The following is a 23,779-nucleotide window of genomic DNA, read 5'->3' as shown; positions in this document are numbered from 1 at the left end:
AAATAAGAGTGACAGAGCAAAAATGAATAGAGGCAAGATATGTAATCACAGCTCTCCAGTCCTGAGCTAGCCTTTAACTGTAACATCATAGTGAATTTGCTCAAAATAGCCTTACTTCTGTGTTGGCTTCAAATTAACATTTGTTACAACAAAATACAGTCATTCTTTCCAAACCCACACTTTGTGTATCACATGCCTCTCTAACTCAAGAGAGCTTTCCAAGAGGAAGTAAACAAAACACCAGTACTATTTAGAATGACCATCTGTTTTAACACAAAACCCAAAAGTTCATTTCCTTTCCACTACACTGGGAAAATGTGCCTTCAAATATGCTCAAAGCTTTTTTCCCATCACTCTAGAAGCAAGCAGGCACTAAATTCATAATAATATTAATAGCATCTCTGTAGGCCTCTAAAAGCAGATGCAAATGAAGCACAATTGATTTCACTGATTTTCAGCAGCAGTTTGCTTAGTTAATACAGTTAACTCTAAGCGAAGAGTGTTTACAAATTCCATTTCAGCACAGATCAATGAAATGAATCTCCATGCCATTCTCACCACCAGTATTCCACTCAAACCAGAAATTTCTTGTGTGTCTTTCCAGGAGATTCAAAGTATGTCTAACCAGCAGGAAGCACCAACAACCAGCCTGAACTTACAGTGACCTGGGCCAGATACAAACACCACACACACTGTGGTAAGCAGGAAACTTCACTCCAGGCAAGATCAAACCATATTCCTCTGCGTTTTATCTCTGCACTCAGTGGGCCTAAGTATGAATTATGCAGGGTGAAGAGCTGCCTGAATACTTGAAAATGCTAAGTCAAGAAAAGGAAGCCCATGCCTGCCTTAGTTTAGAGAAATAACACCAGGCTGTAAATCTAAGCATACACCAAATTACAGTGGTTATTTCTGAGGACTAGTGTTGCATTTATTAGGACAACGATAAAACAAATTATAAGAGGCTAATGCTTTTACCTTTACAAGTTGCTAATCACAAACTAGCAAAAAACTAATACATTTGAGGAAATGAATTTATGAGTAATTGACATTAAGTTCATCCCTACATTGTTTCAAAGTAGGTCTATTTGCCCACTGCTCACCACAACCAGCGGCTGTTAATGTCAGATTCTTGTCACTCTCTTGGGAGCAAAAGGCTCTGATTTTTCAGGAATGAAGCTACACTAAATGCAGACATTTTGATCTCTAAGGTTTCCCACTGAATAACAGTCTGAGCATTATCATGTAGGAAAAAGATACATACAACTGCATACAAAATAATTTTTTTACGTTGCCTAAAATACAGATTACTGTTTCAGTGAGAATTCAGCTGGGAGCAAGTTATATTCATAACTGTACTTTTTTTTATGATCGATTACATCACAATTTCCTGAATAATTTTTCCAGGGATAAACAGGGGCCTATGAGATCACAGAAAATTGTTCCATATTACACCCAAAGTGTGAGGATCACTGAAGTGTCTCTGTGCTTCTGTCCACCAGAAGAAAATATGTGTTTTGGTTTTGTTCTGCAGTTGGGTTTTTTTTGCTGCTGAGAATTTCTGCCTACTAAAAACTGAACTGAGGTCATCGAGTATGTTATCATCAAGTTGGAAACTTGTCAAGTTGACATATGCTTTTTGAGAGCCTTAAAGAGAGGGCTACTTCTGCAAGTAGCAGGAATCCAAACAAAACAGGTTGGTAACCTCTCTTTAAAATATTGGTCTGATCACTAAATGCACAAGAAATCTGTATTTTTAAAATAACAAAAGCAGATTATGCAGTGGACTAAATGCAGGTTAAAGGGAGTTTTTTCTGTTTTATTTCTGGAAAAGAGATATTTTCTATTCATCTGCCCAAGCTTATCCATGAGTTTTCAAAAACAGCACCAAACATGCTCATATTAGAACTGGAGTGGATGCTACTAGTTGGAAACAGAATCTTGTCTCCTGTAGTCAAATATTTTTCAAAAACAATAAGAACAAGTCAACCCATTTGTCTTCATGTAAATACAGAGATATATAAATACAGAAACTACTAACATATTTTAATTGAAAACTATATATATTCCCATAGTAAAAACTGGGGGGGAAATTGCATTATAATAAATTACAAGAAGTTTTCTAAGAAAAGAAATTATTCAAATGCGCATTTATTAATTTTTATTTTAATTCTGTTATTGCCTTTAACTGCATTAACTAAGAAACTTCATGTGTTTCATATTGTGTAATATGAATGTGCAAGTTGCATGCCAGCTAAGTTAAAACGCATTATGCACTTTCTCAATGAACTATGTTAAAGGGCTTAAGAAAAGCAACAAAGGAACAAACAGCTTCGCAAAATCAGTTTTTCCATGCAGTTTGTCACGTTTTTCTCCTTTTTTTAAAGGAGGAACAACATTGAACATCACAAATTATTCCAGAAAGCAACTGGCTAACCTTTAGACATCCATTCTGTTTTAGTAAGTGACAGAAGAATAGCAAAATATAGGGGCAGAAGAAGCTAAATAAAGTCACCCTACCATGCTGCATTTTAGTGTAAAGGACACCATCAGATACTTCTCTCATTCCATTCAGAACAGCTGCTCTCTATAAGGGTCTTTGTGTTTGTTATAGGACAGAACATTTTCACCATGGAGACAGTGGAATAGGAGTAAACATATTCTTCACATCACTTAAGATTTTTATTTCACTAATGCAGTTGACTATACAAAGCAATAAATTCATCAAGAGGACAAGCTGGTCCTTAGCTGCTTTACAATCTGTATTGTGCTGATATGACACTGCAAAAACAATTATGGCATGAAAGCAACATTAAAAAGACATAAATTACATTTATCACTGGAACTGATCATTAAGTCTAAAGAACCATGATAAAAACAAACTGATTTTCAAAGGTACAGATGTCTGGTAGTCAATAGCACAACAAACTCCTCTTCAAGAATGTAAGGAAGTTTCTCATGAAAATGAATCCAATAACATTAAGTGTTCGGTTTAGCAATAACCTAGATAGTTTTGCCCCAATTAAAAATAAAAAAAAAAGAGAGGGTTCATAGGAAGAGAGAGAGAGGGTGAGAGAGAAAGGCTAATATTTAATTTTGAGCACAACTAATCCTACAGACCACAGTAGTTCTTCAATTAAATGTTTAGACACCACCTATTTACACTCAAGTGTACATATACAAAATATCCCCAGCTGGAGATACATTCTGAACTTTGCATTAATGAGACCTATGTTAGGTTCTACCAACACCAACCTAGTTGATACACTTAGTATGGAGGCAAAGCTAACAAAACCAAAGGGAACCAGGAAGGTCAGCAGTAAAACACACTAAGGGGAAATTGAAAAAACAATGACTAATGACCAAAATACTTGAAAAGAACCAAATGTGAAGGTCAAGTGAGAACGACTAATTCAAGGATATAAACCAGTACAGCACAATGCATATCTATATTGCACCCTTACAATCAATACTACAACATCCTTTAAAAAAACAAAATTTAACTCATAACTGCCATCAGTAGAGATGAGCTTGGCAAATGCAGAGATAAATACTACTAATTGCTAGGTATCTTGTCCATCTATACACCAAAACAATATTGTAATAGTGACTTTGCCTGCTTCAGTTGCAGTCAGAGTTTTTCAACTATTAGTCATGCTTATAAAAACACCCACAGAGTTTCACTGTGAGGAATTACCCCACTTGAAGGTATCAAGGCAAGGCAGCAGCCAAAGAATAAGGTCTTGAAGTCACCAGAATTCAAACCTCTTCTGAAGGTAAGAGCATGCAGGGAGCTAAGAAGTGCATGATCCAAATAACTGTGTATATACGTATAGATAGATATATATACACATACATACATATATATATAGTGACAACTTGCACCAGCCTCCTTCCTGTAAGCAAAAGCTAAACTAATCATGCAGCTGAGCACTTCAGTATGAGATAGGCAACTAGAAGTTTTAATTAGCTTTTCATGAAATCTTAGCTGGGCACTATTTTTATGGAAGAAATTCCTGAAAACTCAGCACTGTTACTCTATACAGCTTGAGTAATCCCAACATTTCAGACAGCAAGGAGTCTCCATGTCCCAAGACTCCTCACATAATTTTTCTTTATAAAGTCCTGGTTGAAATAACAACATCACTTAAATTTTGTCACAAGAAATAACTACAGGCAAAGTATCTATTTCTGAAAAATTAGCCTAAGAGTCATCATTTGGCCGGTTTTCAAGGAGCCTTCAGAGTGCCTGTTGCTTCCAACAGAGACAATTAAGTACACTGTGAAGAAGCGTGGTTCTGAAACACATTTCCAGACTGAATTCTGTGTCAGGGTCAGATGCTCTCAAGAGCTTCAGCAAACACACAGGGCTTTCCAGAGAAAAGTGGTGTAGGACTTTAGTTTGCCACAATGTTTCTTACCTACCCTTTTGGAACATATAACTCAAAGATGCAAGTATCTATAACCTCAAACAAATAGCCAATAAACTTTTAGCTGACTGTGATCTAAATCTCTACTTTAAAAAGAATAAAAGTGAAGACTCAGCAGTATATAATTATTGACTCAAGTTCTGTGTAACTAGCAATTCCTCCAAAAACAATTTTTGAAAAACAATCCAACATTCCACAGTTTAGAACCAGCATTTTTTGTGCACACATTCAACCAGTAACACAAAGTTTAGAGGTCAATTTAGACATTCTCTTTTTTGCATCATTGTTGCACTGGTTTTTTTGTTCTTGCATCCTCCTTTTCCTATATATGAACTGTTAAAGAATGAAAAAGGATAGAAAACCCATTATTTCAATTATAAAAAAAAAAAACCATGACAGTAACCAATTTCTCACATCAGTCAAGCAAACTACATAAGAAACCTCTAAAAGCTGTGTATTGACTCCTACTTTGGGACACATGCAGTAAAAGACAGAACATTGATATCCCAAAGTGCGGTTTGCACCGAGTTGGTTTTGTAGCCATTGGTACTTACACGGTCTTTGTCATCAGCTACATCACAAAGAATGTCATCGAGATCTAAGATCCCCCCATCCCCGTGCTCCAGGCGGTGTACTTGTATCCAGTAGTTTGGATCCTGCATAAATGGGGAAGAAAATAATATCAGATATCACATGCCAACAGAAACATTTTACTCCACTACATAGTTAGCATCGCAGTCCTACAAATGTTTGACATCAAACATCTATTTAGGTCATATTTCTGTAAGTAAATGTAAATTGACATGTAAAATGAAAATTCTTTGTTTTGAATTGCCTCAGATTAGATATCTAGTCTTCCAACTTCTGTCAGCTCTGCATGAATCACAATCCCATCACTGACATGTAGAGGAACAGCATTCCCAATGTTACTGAACATATGCACTATAAAAAAGGAAAATAGTTTATTTTTAGGACAATGTATCTCAGACAGTGTCAACAGGCACACAAAATTACAGGACAGATGTGAAGGGTATGGGTTATTTACAGAACAGCTATCAAGGGTGCAAACCAAGATTTAAACACCAAAAGACTTTCTACCTGTCCTTTGGTAGAGTCACTAGATGGAATATCTAAATCTTATGCTAAAAACATTTTCCACATTTTAAGTAAAAAACAGATATACACACACATAGATGCAGATAGATAGACAGACAGACAGACAGACACACACACACACACACATATATATATATGCACATATAAATGTGTGTTTGTGGGTTTATGCTTATACATGTGTCTGCCAGGAACTGGGAAGACTGCCTTTATAGTCTTTACTATTACTTTAGATACCAAAGGAAACCATAAGGAATAAGGCTGTGTCCACAAAGTGCCACCTGCGTATGGCTACATGACCCAAGGGGTGTTTAGCACTGCTATTCTCACAAGGTTTGTTTTCTAATGGGGGAAGGTTGCCCTGTAAACACACAACCTGAACATGATACATAATCCTTTCTTGCTTTTCAAAACCACTTTCCAATGCCACAGGCTGCTGGTCAGAGTCTCGCAGTAGTGGAGCTTCCTTGCTTTTCACTGAGAAGCTGTGACTGCACAAAGTGACTAATGTGAGGACCTTCAAACTTGCAACATCTTGCAGGTTCCTGACTTCCTAAAAACAGCAATTAGCATCAGTTTTGTGAGATATCAGTGTCCAGAAGAGGGGGGGAGCCAAAATCAAATCCAGCAAAAACCCACCACACTAAAAAAACAAAAGTTATAAATAAATAAACAACCTCCACTCTAAAAGGTCTTCAAAATATTTTGATTTCTTAAAGATGGAACAGAAGAAGAAAAGGGACCACCAGAATTCCTCTAAATCCATATGGGTATTTAAACCTTGACAGAACATACTGCACAAAAGAACATCAAGGTATATTCATTTTGGTTTTAATTTCCCAGAACTGTATTTATTTGTTTATGATATATATGCATAGGTCAAATATTTTGGAGAAATTTGATTAATATGAAACTTACTTCATTGTATAAGTACACTCACCTTAAATACTACTGTCAGTCATCATCAGATGATGAACAGATTTCAGAATTACATTTTACAGTCATTAGGCTGTCCATTTCAGAAATTAAATTATAGATTTTTTTTCTCTGATTTCTCTAAGTGTTAAGTATCACTAACTTCCATTTCTTCTAAGCAAGCATTTATTATGCAATTAACTGGAATTCTAGTATATAGATTTTCCCTAAGCAGCACTTAGTGTTGTAACACATTAAAGAAGATAATACAGGATCCATCTTTTAAAAATAAAAATTCAGGAAAAACTGAAAATTAGTATTACATCATTCACGTCATGCATACTGGAGCATACATAGCTACACAATACAGAAACTTGCTCTGTAAAAAAGGTTCATAGTGCAAATTCCTGGATAAACTTTTTCTAAGTTTGACTCCTCCACTAATAAAGAGCTGGAAAAAATCACCTGTGTACACCAGAAATCCTTCAACATTCCTTAACAGACATTCTAAGGGGAAGTCTGTTGAAGAGGTGCCTTTGTAAATTCTGCTCTCGAATTAAAAGAGGACCCTTCCTCACCCTCCAGCCCATTACAAAAATCTCCTCTGCCTCTCATATCTACACCAAAGACTGCAACACATTTGGCAAGACCCAGACTTTGAAGACACAACCAAACAGACAAGCTATGAAGCATTTTGCACTCCTAAAGGACTTGACTGAGTTTCCGCTACAAATTTCTCCATCTTAAAGCCGAGCCATAACTGAACTTGAAGCCAGCCTTCACTGCAAAATGAGAGATGGAAAACCTGGTTTGGGCTTTTAGAGTCTCATCCCTCATACATCACCCACTTGACCATTTTTGCTTGCAACACTTAATCTTCTTACTGAAGAATGTGCACATTAAAAACAGGTAACTGCAATACTGGTTCAGTGACTTGATTACATCCTTCAAAACAAGCAGTACCCAAACTGAAACTACAACTTCAATATTCCTGCATCCTTGTTTTTTCCTTCCTACAACAACTATTTCCTACCTCCAAGGCAAATTTAAAAAAAAAACATTCACGATTACAGAATCAATAGTAGAAACACCCACTTCTAAGTCACTATTGTGCTATTCCAGCATGCACAATCTACTTAAAAATAGCTTTGATATATAAGCTGCATCACTTCTGCTAATTACTTCCTTTAAAAGTTTCTCAATATTGCATAAGAAGTTTTAGATAGACTTCATTTTTCCTGCATCACCTATTAGCAATGCCATAGCCTGAACTGCTCTGGTTGCTTTTCCTGTCGGACAAGGTCCTGATACAAAACAATACATGAGCAAGACCAGACAAGAAACACGTAAAACTAGTTTGGCAAGAATTTACTCTGGCGGGATTTGCTAAGTAAATATGAAATAACAATGCAACTTTTCATTAAAGCCCTCTCCAAACGTCAGAGCAGCCCTTCTCTCAAGGCCTTTTTTACTCTATTAAAGGTTTTGCATAAATCAAGCATTTGATGGGGGAGGCTTGGGAGGGAAGAGAGGTCTACGAGGGAAGGGAGTACTTATATAGAGATTAGTGACACCATAGAGGGGTGGGGGGAAGAAAACAACAGCATTGAAGCTAGTGATTTTAACAAGTTATGAAAATCCACAGTTATTTATGGTTCCAAAATTTAGCAATTATTTCTATATATTAACCAACTAAACAACATTGAAAAACCCCAAACTATATAAATGCTCACATTTAAGTTCCTATTCCATGATCTGTCTAAAATGAACATAATGTTGTGTAAGAGTCAGCTCATATGCATTGTTTGTCAAATACAAAAGAAACTGAACCAGACTTGACACTGATTTGAATTTAAGTACTACTACATCGATGTTACAATATCTGTATTCACGGCTTGGCCAAGTTGTATTTCTCGATCTCAGTCAGTAAACAAATACTCACAATTCCCTATGCAATAGCAGTAATACAGTCTTCAAACATTTTCCGAAGCAGTCAGAGACACTGTTTTGGCTTAGACCAGTTCCCAAGTCACAAAGTGGAAATTGGCTATTTCCAAAGTTTACTGGAGTTGACACAACTTCATCTGTGGGGTAAAGTGGTCCAATCACTCCTTGAGGATACGTGAATACCCTTTGTGGGTGGCAGCACAGGGCTCTCAGGTGAGATCTCACAAATGAGGGACTGGCACCAACACTTGCCCACAGAGAGGTGACCTGCTCAGGGCATGTGCAACAGGGTGCTTTCACAAGTGAAAAAGAAAATATTTTCTAATTATTAAACGTAGAAAATGCAAAGTATATTAAGTCTATAAAAGTCAGTTTCTGTAAAGATGAAGAAAAATATGAAACAAATGTAAAAAAAAAAAATTCACTCAAACTTTTCAAGAAACCTGCTTTGGAGTTGTTATGGTTTTACAAAATGTCCCAGAGTCAGACACACTGCTGTTGTTTCAAAATTTGAATTTGTATATTAGAATCAGGTTTTCACACTCAATAAAACAAAGCTACATTTATATTCTCTCACTGTTATGACTGTGTAAAAGGGTACTGCACTCTCCAAATCTGCAATGCATTTAGACATAAAAACCAGCATTGACAGAAAAGTTATTAGCTACACTGCTCCACAAAATGTCTAAGTTAGCAGTATGCAATTATTGTGAAAAAGCTGTATAGATGCCTTTGTCACCAGTTCATGCAGAAGAACCAGCAAGTTCACTTCATTGAATACGAGGATAGAAATAACGCTAAACCTGATTTATAATATCTTCATTTAAATATTGCATCACTCAGCTCATGTCTAAGCAAGTCAGATCTCCTATTTCCTGTCTACACCCATTTAACTATTCTACTTGACTATGATTATAAAAGTACTTATAATTTAAACTCATGAGCATCACATTTTCTGCTCCAAAGTCCTCTGTAATGGGAGATAAATATTTTCTAAGTGAACACCAGCACTAAGAGTGGAAGGAAAAGCACATTACAAAGGCAACAAGAATGCAGCCATTCATATTCTGTTTATTCCACAAAACGAGACTTCTGAAAAGCCCAAAGGAAAAACAGAGAAAACTATTAGTTTAAGTAGTATCATTCACTGTTCTGTAGCTAACAATTTTATGTTCCCATATAATAGAAGCAAGGACCATATGTGGAAAACAATACCTAGAAATCAGAATGGAAACTGCAACATGTTCTTATTAATGGCAAAGAAAGATGTCTTATTGCTTTACATCTAAATAGATGTCTTGGGTTTCGCAAATGTACCCTTTCCAAAAGTTTATTAAAATATTTAACATAAAAAGTTACAATAAATTCTTTGAAATATTTTGTCCCTGTCATACAAGGAGAGAGCACCAACACTTCTTAGAAGTAGCCATCTGTTTAACAGAAAGCAGAAAATCAGACTCCTTAAAGCCTGCTGTACAATGCTTAGTGTTTACAAATTGTGCCCACTACTCCTATTTAATCTCATCCGCCACCAGGACAATGTCCTGAAGCACCACAAAAACCAATTACATAGCTGGAGGTGGGATGGCAGAGAGAGGTGTGTGTTGGTGTATGTAATTTCCTGTGTTTGGTTTGAAGCCCATGAAGAGAGCACTACTAGGGGAAAACACCAACTTCTCCCCAAAAGCTCTTTCTACTTATCTTTGACCATAAGAACTTGGGTTCCCCAACTACTGCCTTCAGCTGGTTGCAGACTAACTATAGTTGCCACTACAATTTGCTACACATCTGGAAATCAAGTAAACCAGATATTTTTTTCCCACACACTCCTATATTTTCCAATCTGTTCCGGCACAAATAGGAAGTGTATTTCTTACCACACAGGAGTCTCTGGGGAAATGGATCGGCTTTGCCAAGCTTAGCTCACAGAGGCTCTCTGTGCCTATCAAAGATCACATTTCTAGAACTGAAACTATTTAAATTAGATAAAATTTATAGCTTTTTGCTCCAGAATCTTTTTCTGTACATAGATATTTCAATGATTTTTTTAAAAACAGTATCAACTGGACAGCTGTGCACAGGTCTTTCAGTGTAGCTCTCAAAGGAAAACAGACTCACTGCCAGAACTAAGGAAAGAACAGAAGCATATCCAAGTATGTTGATATAACTCCTCACTATAAATGAGGAGATGAAGGGAAAGCAAGTATATATTATTAGTTTCTGCTCAAAACCATTTGACTTTCAATATTACAAGGCCGTGTGTGTGGCTACCATCACTGGATGGAGTTTTTTGAGAACCGTTAAAGCCTTTGTGGCAGAGTACACACAGATCAAAACCGATTAAATCACCAGGCTGGGGTGTGTACCCAGACTTGTCTGTTCAGCAGCATTTGGGCGTGTTAACAGTCTGAGAGGAAAATGATGGTTAATAAAAACCTAATATATCTGAAAATTTGCCAGTGAATTAATTCATTTCCCTGTCTAGCTCTGTGCTGCAGGAGTGTATTATCAAAACAAGCAGTCAGGTGCCAAAGGAAAGCCATGAATGCTCACATCAGCTGGATTCCAGTTACGTTCCACAGCCTGACAGGCCAGCAAGAACAAGTCCCTGGGTTTGAATTGCATGTCCTTCCCTTCATCTGTCTCCTCAAATTCCAGGCACAAAGACCTGTTGCATAACACATAGAAACAGCAACAGGAGAATCAGCTTCAAATAGGACTGTGCTCTCTAAAATATGTTGATACTGTACCACAGACAGTTGGCACTAATGGTACAACTTAAGTGCATTCACTGTCTCTGCAAGGGCACAAGTTGGAAAAATATTTAACATTAATGAAAGCTGCCCAGTAAGTCTCAGAAAGCAATTGATACCCACAGCAAATCTTAAGTTACCAGCTGATGAGTTGAATGGACACTTATCTTTTCCATGTCTGACCTCATTCCACCTGCAATCACTCCCTCAGACCAATTTTAGAGCACATTCATTCCAGCTTTCCCTGTATCCCATGAAGTCAAGAAAAACAGCACTACAGACAACAATAGAAAACAGCTGAATACTGTACAGCAGACAATAAGCCTTATCCCTTTCATCTTTTTGATCCCTAACCTGTAAAACTGCTCTTTGTTCTGAGGATGTACCACACTAAAGCTAATTTCTTGCAATTTGGTATTACTGAGTAAGAGGAATACACAGCCAGGAAGGTTACAAATCATGCCATTATAAGAGCGTTTGGTCAAGGATTCAATTTTTTCAAACATATTAGAGTATATACAATGTCTTCAGCCAAAAGATATATACTCATATGATATGAACCAGTCATGAAAAAGAGAAAAACATACAAGTTGGATCACTGAAGCCTCTTGGTCCACTTTTACACTCAGCAATGCTTTCTCAGCCTTGCTAAAAGGGCTTTAGCTTACCAGAAATCCATCCAAGACAAAATCTGAACATATGGGAACTACCACTCCTCCTGAGATACTGAAATGTTGGAAAGGGTGTTTATGAAGTGGGAAAAGTAATGTTAGGTTTTCCATGTATCCTGCATGTCCAATTTCACCATTTGCAGTGACTTATTTAAAAATTGATCATGTTCCACCATCAGTGTCAGTCCCCAGAACAGAAGTCTGATAGAGAAAAAAAATGAGCAAAATAGTTGACCACTTCAGCAATTAAATGTCTCCTAAAACCCACTAAATTGATATAACATGGTCAGTAAAAATCTTCAACATTACTACATATTGAACTGTGCTGCATTACTACGGGACTACAACAAAAAGCATGAAGAAACTACTGGATCTTGTTTTCAGTGGCAAAAGGTTGCTAATAAAAATATTAAATTTATCTTGGCTGTTAGCCACTACACAGTTTGCATAAACTTTCAAATATATATGAATCTCTTGCTCTGTCAAAAAGGAATGGTGATTTCCTAAATCTGTAAGGAATGTAGTCTGAGATCTCATCATGGCTAGGCTTCATGAACAAAGATTTGGGAAGGGCTCTCCCCACGCTTGCTACAAGCATGCTGATGGCTAAAAAGGCCGATGCAGGATAGGCAAGTCTGGTCGCAAAAGGCACAGCGGAACGTCTCCTTAGGCGATACTGGCAAGGAACAGTTCTTTCTGTAATGTATTACCTCAGTGCATCATGAAAGTCTGGAATTTTTTTATTTATTCTTTTAACTCATCCAATTTACCTAGAAACAATCTATACCAATCCATAAGAAATCATACCACTAATTAATTTATATAAACTTTACTATGTATTGCATATTTTCCTTACCTATTAAATAGCATAGAATCTCTATTTGGCCCAATAATTCAATGCCAAGGAATAATTCAGATTGGAAGGGCCCTCAGGGCATCCCAGATTTGGACATGGACCATGCTGAGCAGAGGAGGGTGATCCCTTCCTTCATCTCCTGGACAAGCCCTGCTGGCCCAGCGCAGGGCACTGCCTGCTGGCAGATGTAGGTCTGACTTCTGCCCACTCAGGGACCTCAGTCTCAGCCCGTGGCACTGTATGGGCTCTTCCTTCCCTAGTGCAGGACTAGGCATAGAATCACAGAATCGCCTAGGCTGGAAGAGACCTCTAAGATCAACAAATCCAAAGGTTAAATTAACCCAACATTTCCAAGTTCACCACAAAACCATGCCCCTAAGTGAAGCATCTACACACCTTCTAAATACCTCTAAGGATGGTGACCCAAACACTCCTCTGGGGAATCTGTTCCCATGCTTGATAACCCTTTCCGTGAAGAAACTTCTCCTAAGATCCAACCTAAGTCAGTCCCCTTTGGTGCAACTTGAGGCCATTTCTTCTCATCCCATCACTTGTTACCTGGCAGAAGAGACCAACTTCCACCTGGCTACAGCCTCCTTTCAGGTACTTGTAAAGTGTGTCAAGGTCTCTCCTGAGCCTTCTTTTTTCCAGGCTAAACACCCCCAGCTCCCTCAGCCACTCGTCATAAGACCTGTGCTTCCGACCCTTCAGCAGCTCCATTGCCTTTCTCTGGACATGCTCAAGAAGCTCAGTATCTTTCTTGTAGTGATGGGCTGGATTTGAGGTGCGGCCTCATCAGTGCCAAGTACAGAGGGACAATCCCTGCCCTGGTCCTGCTGGCCACATTATTGCTGGTACAGATCAGAAAGCCCTTTGCCTTCTTGAACACCTGAGCACTCTGCTGGCTCATGTTTAGCTGATCAATACCCCCAGGTCCTGGGGCTATGGCTGCATTTCACATGCCTCCTGGCAGCCTATTCCAAAAATATTGCACTGAAAATACTGCACATTGTCAAAACTAATGACTTTATGACATTTCTTCACAGCACACAGCTCTCTAACCACTAGGAGGTGCCACCACCAAAGGGCAGGTCCAGGCTCCTGAGCACTCAGCCAACACCTGGCCTCTTCGTTTAGCATCAAGTCAGGCAACCACAAAAAAGGAAAAGTTATTTAGAGCTGCCAGTAGAACGCATATGCCAATCAAATTTGAGAAATAAGAAATGAAGAATAAAGCTTTACATTTGGCTATGAAAGATTAACACACTTTCACCCTGACTCCTGATTGTTTACGCTGCGAACAATTACGTTGTTTGCAAAATGGAAAAAATTAAATATTTCAGAAAAACATATTGGGTGGAAATGACATTGTATCTCTAAACTCTGTCATGTCCATGCTGTGAGCACTGAATAACACTGTTCTGCCCAAACTGCAAAATAAAACTTTTACATGGGATTCATTTTGATATAAGAAAATCCTAGACATCTGTCGAAGCACTGCCACAAACTCCAATTGTGATAAGTCCACAAGTAAGGTAAGATAAATGTGCCCATTTCAGATTATTTTGCTTACTTCAGACCTTACTTCATTGTCTACATTTAAATACAGCAAATAATGAAACAAAATAGTTTCTTGATTGCAATTTGTAATTACTAGTACTAACTCCAGATGACAGATATGAATTACAGTAATCAAATCCATAGCTCATTAATATGTAGTGAAATGTACTGGGTATAATGGTGTACCATGTTATATGCAGTGAATTAGAATTTGGACAACAATGCTCAAGAATTGCAGAACACCTTTGGATTGCAGCTTGACAACTGAATTTATATAAGTAAATTTGATGAAAGAAGTGCTTTCTGTTTCTTTCAAGAGCTTTTGAACTCCACTCATCATTACAGCATTGCCTGCATTAAGCAGTCCATTGTTTTTTTCAGCCACCATAGTAGCTCTCCAAATACAATACTAGATTTAGAGCGGAATAATGGATTTTACTGGAATAACCAACCACATATATACACACAGCCATATATATTATACACCAACATGTGCATCACTGATTAATGTTGATTAAACAAAAAGTAAGCCCAGAAAAATGTTTTGAGGGAAGATTTAAGAGGGTAGAGATACAGTTGGTACTACCCCAGTGATATTTGCATGAGATGAAGAGCCTAATTTATTTGAGAAATGTACTTGAAATCGGATTTTCACTGGGGGGCCATTAATAGCAAGTGCCATGAAAGATGGAAACCACCAGTTTTGATATATGCTCCCAAGTGGGCACAGTCAATTAATCAAGCAGTATGTGAACTCTAAACAATGACAAATATACAGAGGGAGTTGCAAAAACATTATTACATACAATGCCTCACATTTCTGACATACTGTAACTATGAAGGTAAGAAAAAATATGAAATATTACTCTCTGCCCTGATGGCTATATTATTCCTCTGAGTGCTTCAAATTCAAGGGTTGGTGTGTAGAACTTTGCAATATAAACAGCTTTGTTGAACCATGTGGAAGGAATGCACAGATTATGTGAATCACTGAAAAGTTTATCTTGATTTAGGTCAGCTATGATATCTTACATTTTTTATAGGATTTAGAGTTTTAGCATCCTAGATGCCTTGCTCTCCCCTTCCATCCGGTCAGCTGTGCACAGGGGCACCAAGAGATCTCCCTGCCTCCTCTGCAATTGCTGTAAGCAGGGGGGATATGGGAAGAGATTCCCTACACTCCCTACACCGCAGGATGCACAAGCAGCAGCCTACACATTCTCTGTCTGGTTACAGAGGAGCAGAAGTTTGTCACCTACAGCTGTTGGATCAAACTGGCAAAAGGCACAAATGAAGTGACAAACTAACATATGCTGAAAAACACCTACAGACCAACACAAGGTCCTAGGACCCAACATAGATACACAGAGCATTTCTACTGATTTGTGTTGTAGGAAAACCCTGCTAGTAGTGAATGGGGAACTGAAAGGTTCAGGAGTTTCCAGTGTGCCCTATAAAACTGTTGCCAAGACTATAACTATATTCCCTTTCTTTGTTCTCCACTTCTATGTAGCTCATGCAAAAAGCTTTCTACCTTACCTAAATAGGCTGCCAGGAGGCCAGATGACCTCTGCACACCCCCACTCCACCATTCCTCCCATAAGGATCAGACACCTACAGGTCAGTATCTGCATTTAACACACTGCTGTGCACATACAAGCAGGTGTCTACAGGTCAAACCCACCAGGGAAAACTAGTTTCCAGTAACCATCTGCAAAAGCAGTGTGGAAAAAACCATGGTATCATGTTAATTTATCTCTTAAATACTTTTAAAGATACTTTAACCAAAGCAGAACTTACTTTCATCTCCAGGGAACAATTTCTAGCAACAATATTTAGCTATTACTTTTCCAAACTGCCCAATCTTTTAGAAGGAGTGTAATTTCAATACCTCCTAGTAACACTGATAGTGTGTAGTCACTCATTTCTGAACATGCCTAGCACTTTTCTGAAACTTTGAGAAGAATCATTATATAAATTCAACTACTATAATCATGCTTATTTTATAAGGTTAAATAAAACAGATCTGCCATTCTTTTTGAATTCAAGGTTCTGAGTGCTGCTAATCCAGGGCAGGAACTGCAATGCCACACTCCACATTAGTAAGAAGGAAGGGAAGTATTTTAAAACTAAACTTCTAAATCCAGTAGTCTCAAGGATTATTTGTTTTGTTTTCAAATAAATTCATTATTTCTAAAGATAAATACTTTTTGCCAGTTTTTTTTAGATTGACCCTAAGGTAACTTTAGGTTTGCCATGGCTGTACTCCTACTGGCCCTGCTGTAGGATATTATCACATTTAAGATGAAAAGCAATTAACACCACAGCTGGCTGCAGAATTCACCAGGAAAATAAAGGCAGAACTAATGCTAACTGCTACCAACATCACATTTTACCTTTACTCCTATTTTAATTTACATCCATGTTTTGTTCAGAGAGGATCAGTAGCAGTTCCTACTCACAAATCTGCAATAATCCTCTTTTTCAAATTGACAAGTATGATCAGGTCTGGTCTGAGCTTGATGTTAGCCCCAGTTTATCAACACCAACACACCAGAACACCAGAATCCCAACTGCCACACTCTTAAGTAGTCAAGAGAGCTCATAATGGGAAGATTGTAACACAGGAAAACTCCTTGCCCTGAGCCCTCACCTTACTCATTACTTAAAGAGCACTCTCCTCATTTTCAAACTCCTCCCTCAATCTCATTTCCAGTTCCAGATTTGAGTATAAATACAAAAATTCACCAGCCAACTGCAGCTCCCAGGTGCTCCCCAACCACCATTCTTCCTCTGGCTTCTCAAAACTCACTCTCCTCCTCTGCTCCCCAACCACCATTCTTCCTTTGGCTTCTCAAAACTCACTCTCCTCCTCTATTTTCCACATTTGCTTATCGCTCACCATCACTTCCATACCTGGCCAGCAGTAGAAACAGATTTAATTCCAAGATCCTAAAGCAAACACAGATGACAGGTATTGGAAAAAACTGTAGAGTTTCCCCCTTTGGTTTTCCACAGCAGTATTCCCTCTAAGCAGACATTGCACTACCCTCACAGACCCAGCTGCATTAGCACCCATCAACATAAGCAAAGCCTGCCAAATTAAGCACTGAAAATGAGTCTGCTAGTGCAGGAATATGGGGATCAGCACTAAAAAGCTCTTTTTACTTCCTTAGTTATCTTCTCCCTTGTCACCTCCAGTGACAGGGAGCAGCTAACAGCAGTACACTGAACTCTAACCCATCACACATCTTGCAAAATCGCTTAAATCTCTAACAGCATGTCTGCACTCGTCAAAATTAAAGCAGAAGATTTTATTAAGAGAGAAGCAAAACCAGCTAGTCTTCTTGACCAGAAAAGAAAGCAACAAATATAACCATTAAAATCAGTGAAGCAATGCCAAGCCCTATTCCAAACAAGAGGCAAACCTTCAAGTCTTTTCAGCTGAGTTATGAGTCTGTCATACAGAAAATTGTAAAAACTGCTCAATTTTTCAAGGTCAGGGTACCACAGTTTGCATCTCCAGAGGTTTTGATTAAGAATGATACAACATTTTGGTGTTTCCAGTCATACACTACACTGTGGTCTAAATTTGAAGTTTCCATCTTCGTAACAAAGCAAACGGGTGGAAGACACAGAGAAATTACTGCAATTGCACACACAAGGACAATGTCATAATTATACTCCAATGTGTATTTCACCTAGAATTATACCTTCAAGCCCTGTAAATCTCAAGCAGTTGCTTCTCTTCTGGTAGACAAAGCAGAGAGTATCCTCCACACAGTGAAACCTGGGTTTGAAACCTCCAGTTTCTGGTTCTTTCTGTGATTTGAGAAACTGACTTTATTAAAAGTGTTTTCAATGTAACAGCATAATTATATTGTATGTACACACACATGCAGAATATAAGAATTTTCCATAACTAATAGCAAAAACAAGTTTTACATAGGATTGATTAAAAATCAAAAATTATTAGAAAAGACTTATTATTCATTTAGGTGCAGCTCATCTGTTCACAGAAAAGCAGTATTTTTCAAAATATTGCAAATTCCATTTTCTGTAATTAACTTCTGTAAAACACAGCATACTTGAGACTAAGAAGAACAAGCAGAAAACCCTGTCTAATAAACTGGAGAATGAAAACCAGGTTCTTAAAAGCTACCTCTTTTTTTTTCTCCCCCCCCCCCCCGCCAGAAAGCCTGTTTATATTATTCTCCTGGGATCTCTCCAATGGGATCCCCACCAAAATGCAGATAGAAGGTGCTGGAAGTTCTTGATAGCTTTGAACGATCAGTGCATAACCAAGACTCTGGTTAGGTACATGGAGATAGTGTCCTAAACTCCACTGAAGAGAAAAATCTGCTTGTTGTTCTATAACATGGTAGAGCAAAAAGAAAATACCTTGATGACTAGAAAGAGATTAAAATATGGTACCTTTTTGACTGTTTAGCATATGGTTTAGATAGCATACACTTACAGTTCCCCAGTCAGTATGGCATCAAGTTAACCAAAATTTTAAACAATTTAACCTAACCACAAGGCTCCACTCATGTATTTTTACAAAACAACCCACTTCAAATAAATTAATTTAACTTTGCAGGTTTCCTCCTAGCAACCATCAGGCCTTTGTTTTGTGTCTTCTTTTCTATGGTAGTAGCAACAGTGCTGTTAACAATACCATGAAAGTTTCAATAACTGAAAGAAAAATATTTTTTTTAAAAATGCCTCATACATTTTTAAATAGTGAGATGTCTGGACTGATAGAAGCTTGCAAGCATCAAAATAACAAGCTTATGTATATACATATATATATACACGCACAGACATATACACGCCCACTCTTGTATATAAAACCCACTCTCCAGTTCTTAAACCTAAGAATACTGTTCTTGAAGAACAAAACTACCACAGAAGACATTTGTATATGAATTCTCAGATTTCTGTCAAGTTCTATGTGCTCTGTTTTTGATACAGAAGAATAATTCTATATGCTTACAAAACTGAAAATACAAAGGAAAATAAAATCATTTTCAAGAGCCTGAAATGCATTTGCATTTTCCAGAAACAGGGTGCCTTGCTCTCTGGTGGAGAATTCCTCAGCTTGGCATATAGTCTAACAGCTGCTTTTACAGGCTTTTTACTAGAGACAAGTAACTCACAGCCATGTACAGAGCAAGCCCCAGCACAGGCAGGACAAACATCTGCACACAGACCAGTTACACATGGCACCTACATCGTCCCCTGGGCACTGAGCTGCTCCATGGCTGTACCAGCATTCCCAGGGAAGATCCTGGTCTATATATAGTGAGCCATTCAGAAATGGAGAGGTCATGAACTTTCACTGGTTAAGACACAGAGCAAGATCTACAGGCTGCAAGGACAGATAGAGCCAGCTGGGGCCTTTGCTGTGCTCCACGTGGACAACATTTCCAATCCACAGCCTTTAAAACTAAAGGGGGGAATCAAAGTTTTGCTGGAGTCTTAAGTATCAGCGATGAAGAAAAGGGAGAGGCAAGAAACCTGTTCATTCAGTCCTCAATTTAACAAATGTTTATATGAGTAGATGTAAGAGATCCCAAGACTATAAGGTAGGTGGGGGGAGACAGGCACAGCACGCACTCTCCCAGCTGTTGTGAATCAGACAGTGACTCACAGAAACACCCTCAGAAAGGCCAAACTTCTGTTCCAAGTTCACATGCGTGGATATCATCAAGAGGTTTGTATCAAACAATAAAATAAGGTTTTATTTTGCTGGATGACTCATACACCTTCTACTCTTCTGATTTTCTAAAAGGTTGATTTCATTTCACTCTGTTCCTCTACACAGTGCAGGTTGTTACATTAGGAATGCAGTTCCCTTTTGTCTACAAAGTAAAACACAAAAATCAGCAATAAAGTAAAATTTTGCCCTTTGAGAAAAGATAAATATCCTAGCCAGCTTAGATACGAGGAATCATCCTCACCCTTAGGAGCAAAATTTCTTAAATGCAAGCTTTGTTAAAACCAAACTTAAAGTAAAAATGTCAGTTTAGGTAAAACTTTGCTTTGATATGAAGATTTTCTATAAGAGACTTCAGTGTCAATGGTTAAGACATCTGACATGTGGGTTGAAAAAGCTGCAGGTTTCTGAAGAGCTCTGCAGAGGTATGGCCTCGCTGCCAGACCTCCCTTCTCCCAGCTGAGCATCTCTGCCCCATGGACACTCTCTCTGAAACAGCCCTTGCAGGCATTTTACAGAGTATTTTTCACAAAAGTTGTCCCTTCATTACAATGCTGGGGTTAAAAAAGAAGTAAAATCTTATTTATTTTCACACAACCCAAAATTTCTTCCCTAGTAAGTTCTATTATTTGAAACCATGGTTGTTTCAAAATTCATTTAGCTTTAGGGAAAAAAAAAATTAAACTGCCTTGGACTCAAAACTTTTAAGACTTCTCAAGCTCATATAAAACAATCTATTTAGACTATGTACATCAAGTGAGATCAAGTATAATACTGTGATAGCCACACAAACTTCTAAAATACAAAGAGAGCGGGGAAAAGTATACAAAATCTCTTGAACTCTGGAATTTTTCAAGCTTCCTATGAAAAGTACAATCTCATTGCACAACACAATAAATATATTCAAGCTGTTTTCTGCATTGGTCTACAAAGTAAGAGACCAATATAGAGGTCTATAAAGCAGACATTTTTATGCTGTTAATTCAGATCAAGCTGTACCTTTTAAATTGAACAAATCCATTTGAATTTAGTACACTTATGTTTTAAAGTGATAATTTATAACCTCACACACCATAAATATAACAAAATTCTTATACTTTGAATACAGCAGTCTTTCCTGGATAACTGATTTTTTTTAAAAAAGACTTCCTTGAAATTTTTAGTAGTTCAACAAATGGCCTTTGAAAAGATATATGCCTCTTTCAAGATTCACAGGAAAAAGGGCATGTTTTCAAAACAGCTACTCTTCCAAACTCCAAAGAAACAAAAAAATTGTGCTTAAGCTTTCACACACAGATGTGCTCAGAAGGCAAATGTTACACTGAAACAATTAGGATCAATATACCAATGACAGACATCAGAAATAGTTCCATAAATAATTACATCTGCACAGATCACTTGGTACAGAGATAGTCAGGATACAAAATTTGGACTCAGTCACAACTGAAAAAGTGCCTGTATTTTGATTCTCATCACCATGATGTCTCAAAGTGGGGGGGAATTTACTTTTCCTTTAGGAATTTCAGACTTCAAATATTAGACATATAGAAGCTAAGCTGTATTTTGAGCTCATTTTTTAATGTGAGGCTTCCTGAGCTACTTCCTGAAAATGCTGGATGGATGCAGAGCTGGGTGGGGTGTTGCAGAGCACGCCCAGCTCAGATCCAGCGTTTGTGGCAGCAGAACCTGCAGGTGAGCAGCACAGGCATGGTGCAGTGACACAGAGGAGCAGCTCAGTGAGATCTCCCTCTCCTCCTCCACTCCAGCTTATTCCTGACATTACCACAACAGCCAGAGATTCCAGCAGGAGCCAGAGTCCTGCTTTGCCACAGATGGACCATCTGCCTCAGAAAACTGTCAGCTCACAGTTGATCTAGTTGATGTACTGATGTACCTAAGTGAATTTCCTACAACTCATTTTATTGTTTCCAGAGAAGACTGCGGACAGGGGTGTTCCACAAGTAGAAGGTGCTCATAAGCTGTCAATGCTAAGTTAGCTACTTTTAATTCCTCAGTCTATTTTAGTGTAAGTTCAATGACATGAGAAACTTTCTATTTCTCCTAGGGGGTGAAGTACAGCTTTCATGCCTGTTTCACTGCTTGCACTGCATGGGAGAAGGGCTCTTCCCCCTTGCCTCGCTCTGCTTTGCTCTCCTGGCTGCCTCTGAAGCCAGAAAAAGAAAATAAAAAGGGGCTTCAAACCAAAAAAAAAAAAAAAAAAAAAAAAAAAAAATCAGTGTACTCTAACAAGAAACAAAACAATTTGTGGGAAAATTACACAAATCCTTTCAGAGGATTCTGGGTCTTTGTTCCACACTAAGAAGCCTTAAGAGTCTAAATTATATGGGTGAGACATGGGTTAGCTAAGACAAGCAGGAGGGAGGGCACAAAATGAAGGTTCATTGGATGTTCATCCATCTTTTGAAGATGTGCAGAAGCAGCTTTAAGCACAGCACAGAAATGTTACAGGAAAAAGAGGGGGGGAAAAGTGAGAAAGGGAAAATCCAAAATTTGTTGTTACTAACAGATCTCGATCCTTTAAAAGAAAAGCTCATCACTTCAGCCAAATGCTGGAAAAAATAGTTTGTCTTTGGACTAGAACTCACAGTTCAAATTTTCACAGTGTAGCCCAGCAGAAGTGTAATAATAAGCATAAGGTTCTGTGCAATTACCTTGTATTTAGCTGTAGACTACTTCTGCCTACCTAAGTCTCTCTTGTTTCAGTCTTACTGGCAATAGGGAAAGGTTACTTGAGACTTGTGTTTCTGACATTCTCTTTTGATTACAGACTAAATCCAAAAGAGACTACCCTGAAAGGCCAAGACAAATGTATAACCACATAATTGTTCTGGCTCAAATGGCACTGAAGTCAGGAGAAAGCGTCCCCAACTCCAGAGAGATTCAGTTCGTGCTGAAAGCCACATTAAAATCTGTTTACTGTTTGCCTGAAAATCCATATACGTATGCTACAGGAATGCTACAGGAATGCATTCCCAACTCGAGCTGTGATGGTAAATACACTATAAAAAGCCCTTGTCTTCTGCCAAGATGTGTATAGCACATCTGCATTGTTTTTCCTTGCCCACTCTCAGAAAACATTTTAAATTGGCATAGAGCATCCTGTTTTATTCTAGTGAAATTCTTGCTTGCTATGGCTTTACAATGGGCCAACATTAACAAACATTTGAAAAATTTTCAACTAAAAGTACACAAGAAGCACCCCAGAAGCAAAGTAAATAAAGTTCAGAGAGATATTTCATTCCTATCCCATGGGATGAGTAAAGAGGAAAATTGCCATTTTGCTATAAAGCAGGCACTATGCTGTGATACAGGGCTGTTGGCACATATACATAAAGAGTGAAAGTGTGTCATAATATATAAGATGTCTATATAACAGCCAGCTCATAGTTTATACGACTCCCTCCTTCACCACATGAAAAAAAAACAGATAAAACAAAACTTTCAGACATATTGCACATGACTTAAAGGAAACAAGGGATAATTTAAGGAATTTCAGAGTAATATTAATACCAGAAGTTTTTGTCAGCTACAACATGCAGGACAGAAATGACTGGAGGTCATATAGGATTTATTCCTGAGCACAACAGTACTGTCCACCCCTGCAAAAACATCACTGCCAAGATCTGAGCTCCCCATCTGTTCAGTTTTCTTTATATACATTTTTGTCAATTATTATGTTCCCCTTTATTTTGATAAAAGTGTTTTTATCACTGTAGTTAAATTAATACTGGAAAACGTGTCATTTTCAAAAAAATAAAATCTAGGCTAAAAATATTTTTTAATTCATGATACAG

General features: G+C 37.9%; 1 protein-coding gene across 12 annotated transcripts in view; it reads right to left on the bottom strand.

Annotated features, from left to right (window-relative positions):
* PARD3 (par-3 family cell polarity regulator) overlaps positions 1-23,779 on the bottom strand; it is a 447,638-nt gene that overhangs the window by 390,858 nt on the left and 33,001 nt on the right. For all 12 annotated transcript variants that reach the window (XM_071559915.1, XM_071559924.1, XM_071559920.1 and 9 more), the window contains exon 2: positions 4,985-5,086. In XM_071559915.1, coding sequence (XP_071416016.1) covers positions 4,985-5,086 — 102 coding nt within the window. The remainder of the gene's footprint in view (positions 1-4,984; positions 5,087-23,779) is intronic.

The sequence above is a fragment of the Pithys albifrons genome, chromosome 7 (genome assembly GCF_047495875.1).
Source record: "Pithys albifrons albifrons isolate INPA30051 chromosome 7, PitAlb_v1, whole genome shotgun sequence".
Classification (NCBI taxonomy): Eukaryota; Metazoa; Chordata; class Aves; order Passeriformes; family Thamnophilidae; genus Pithys; species Pithys albifrons.
This window is presented reverse-complemented; position numbering and strand designations above follow the sequence as displayed.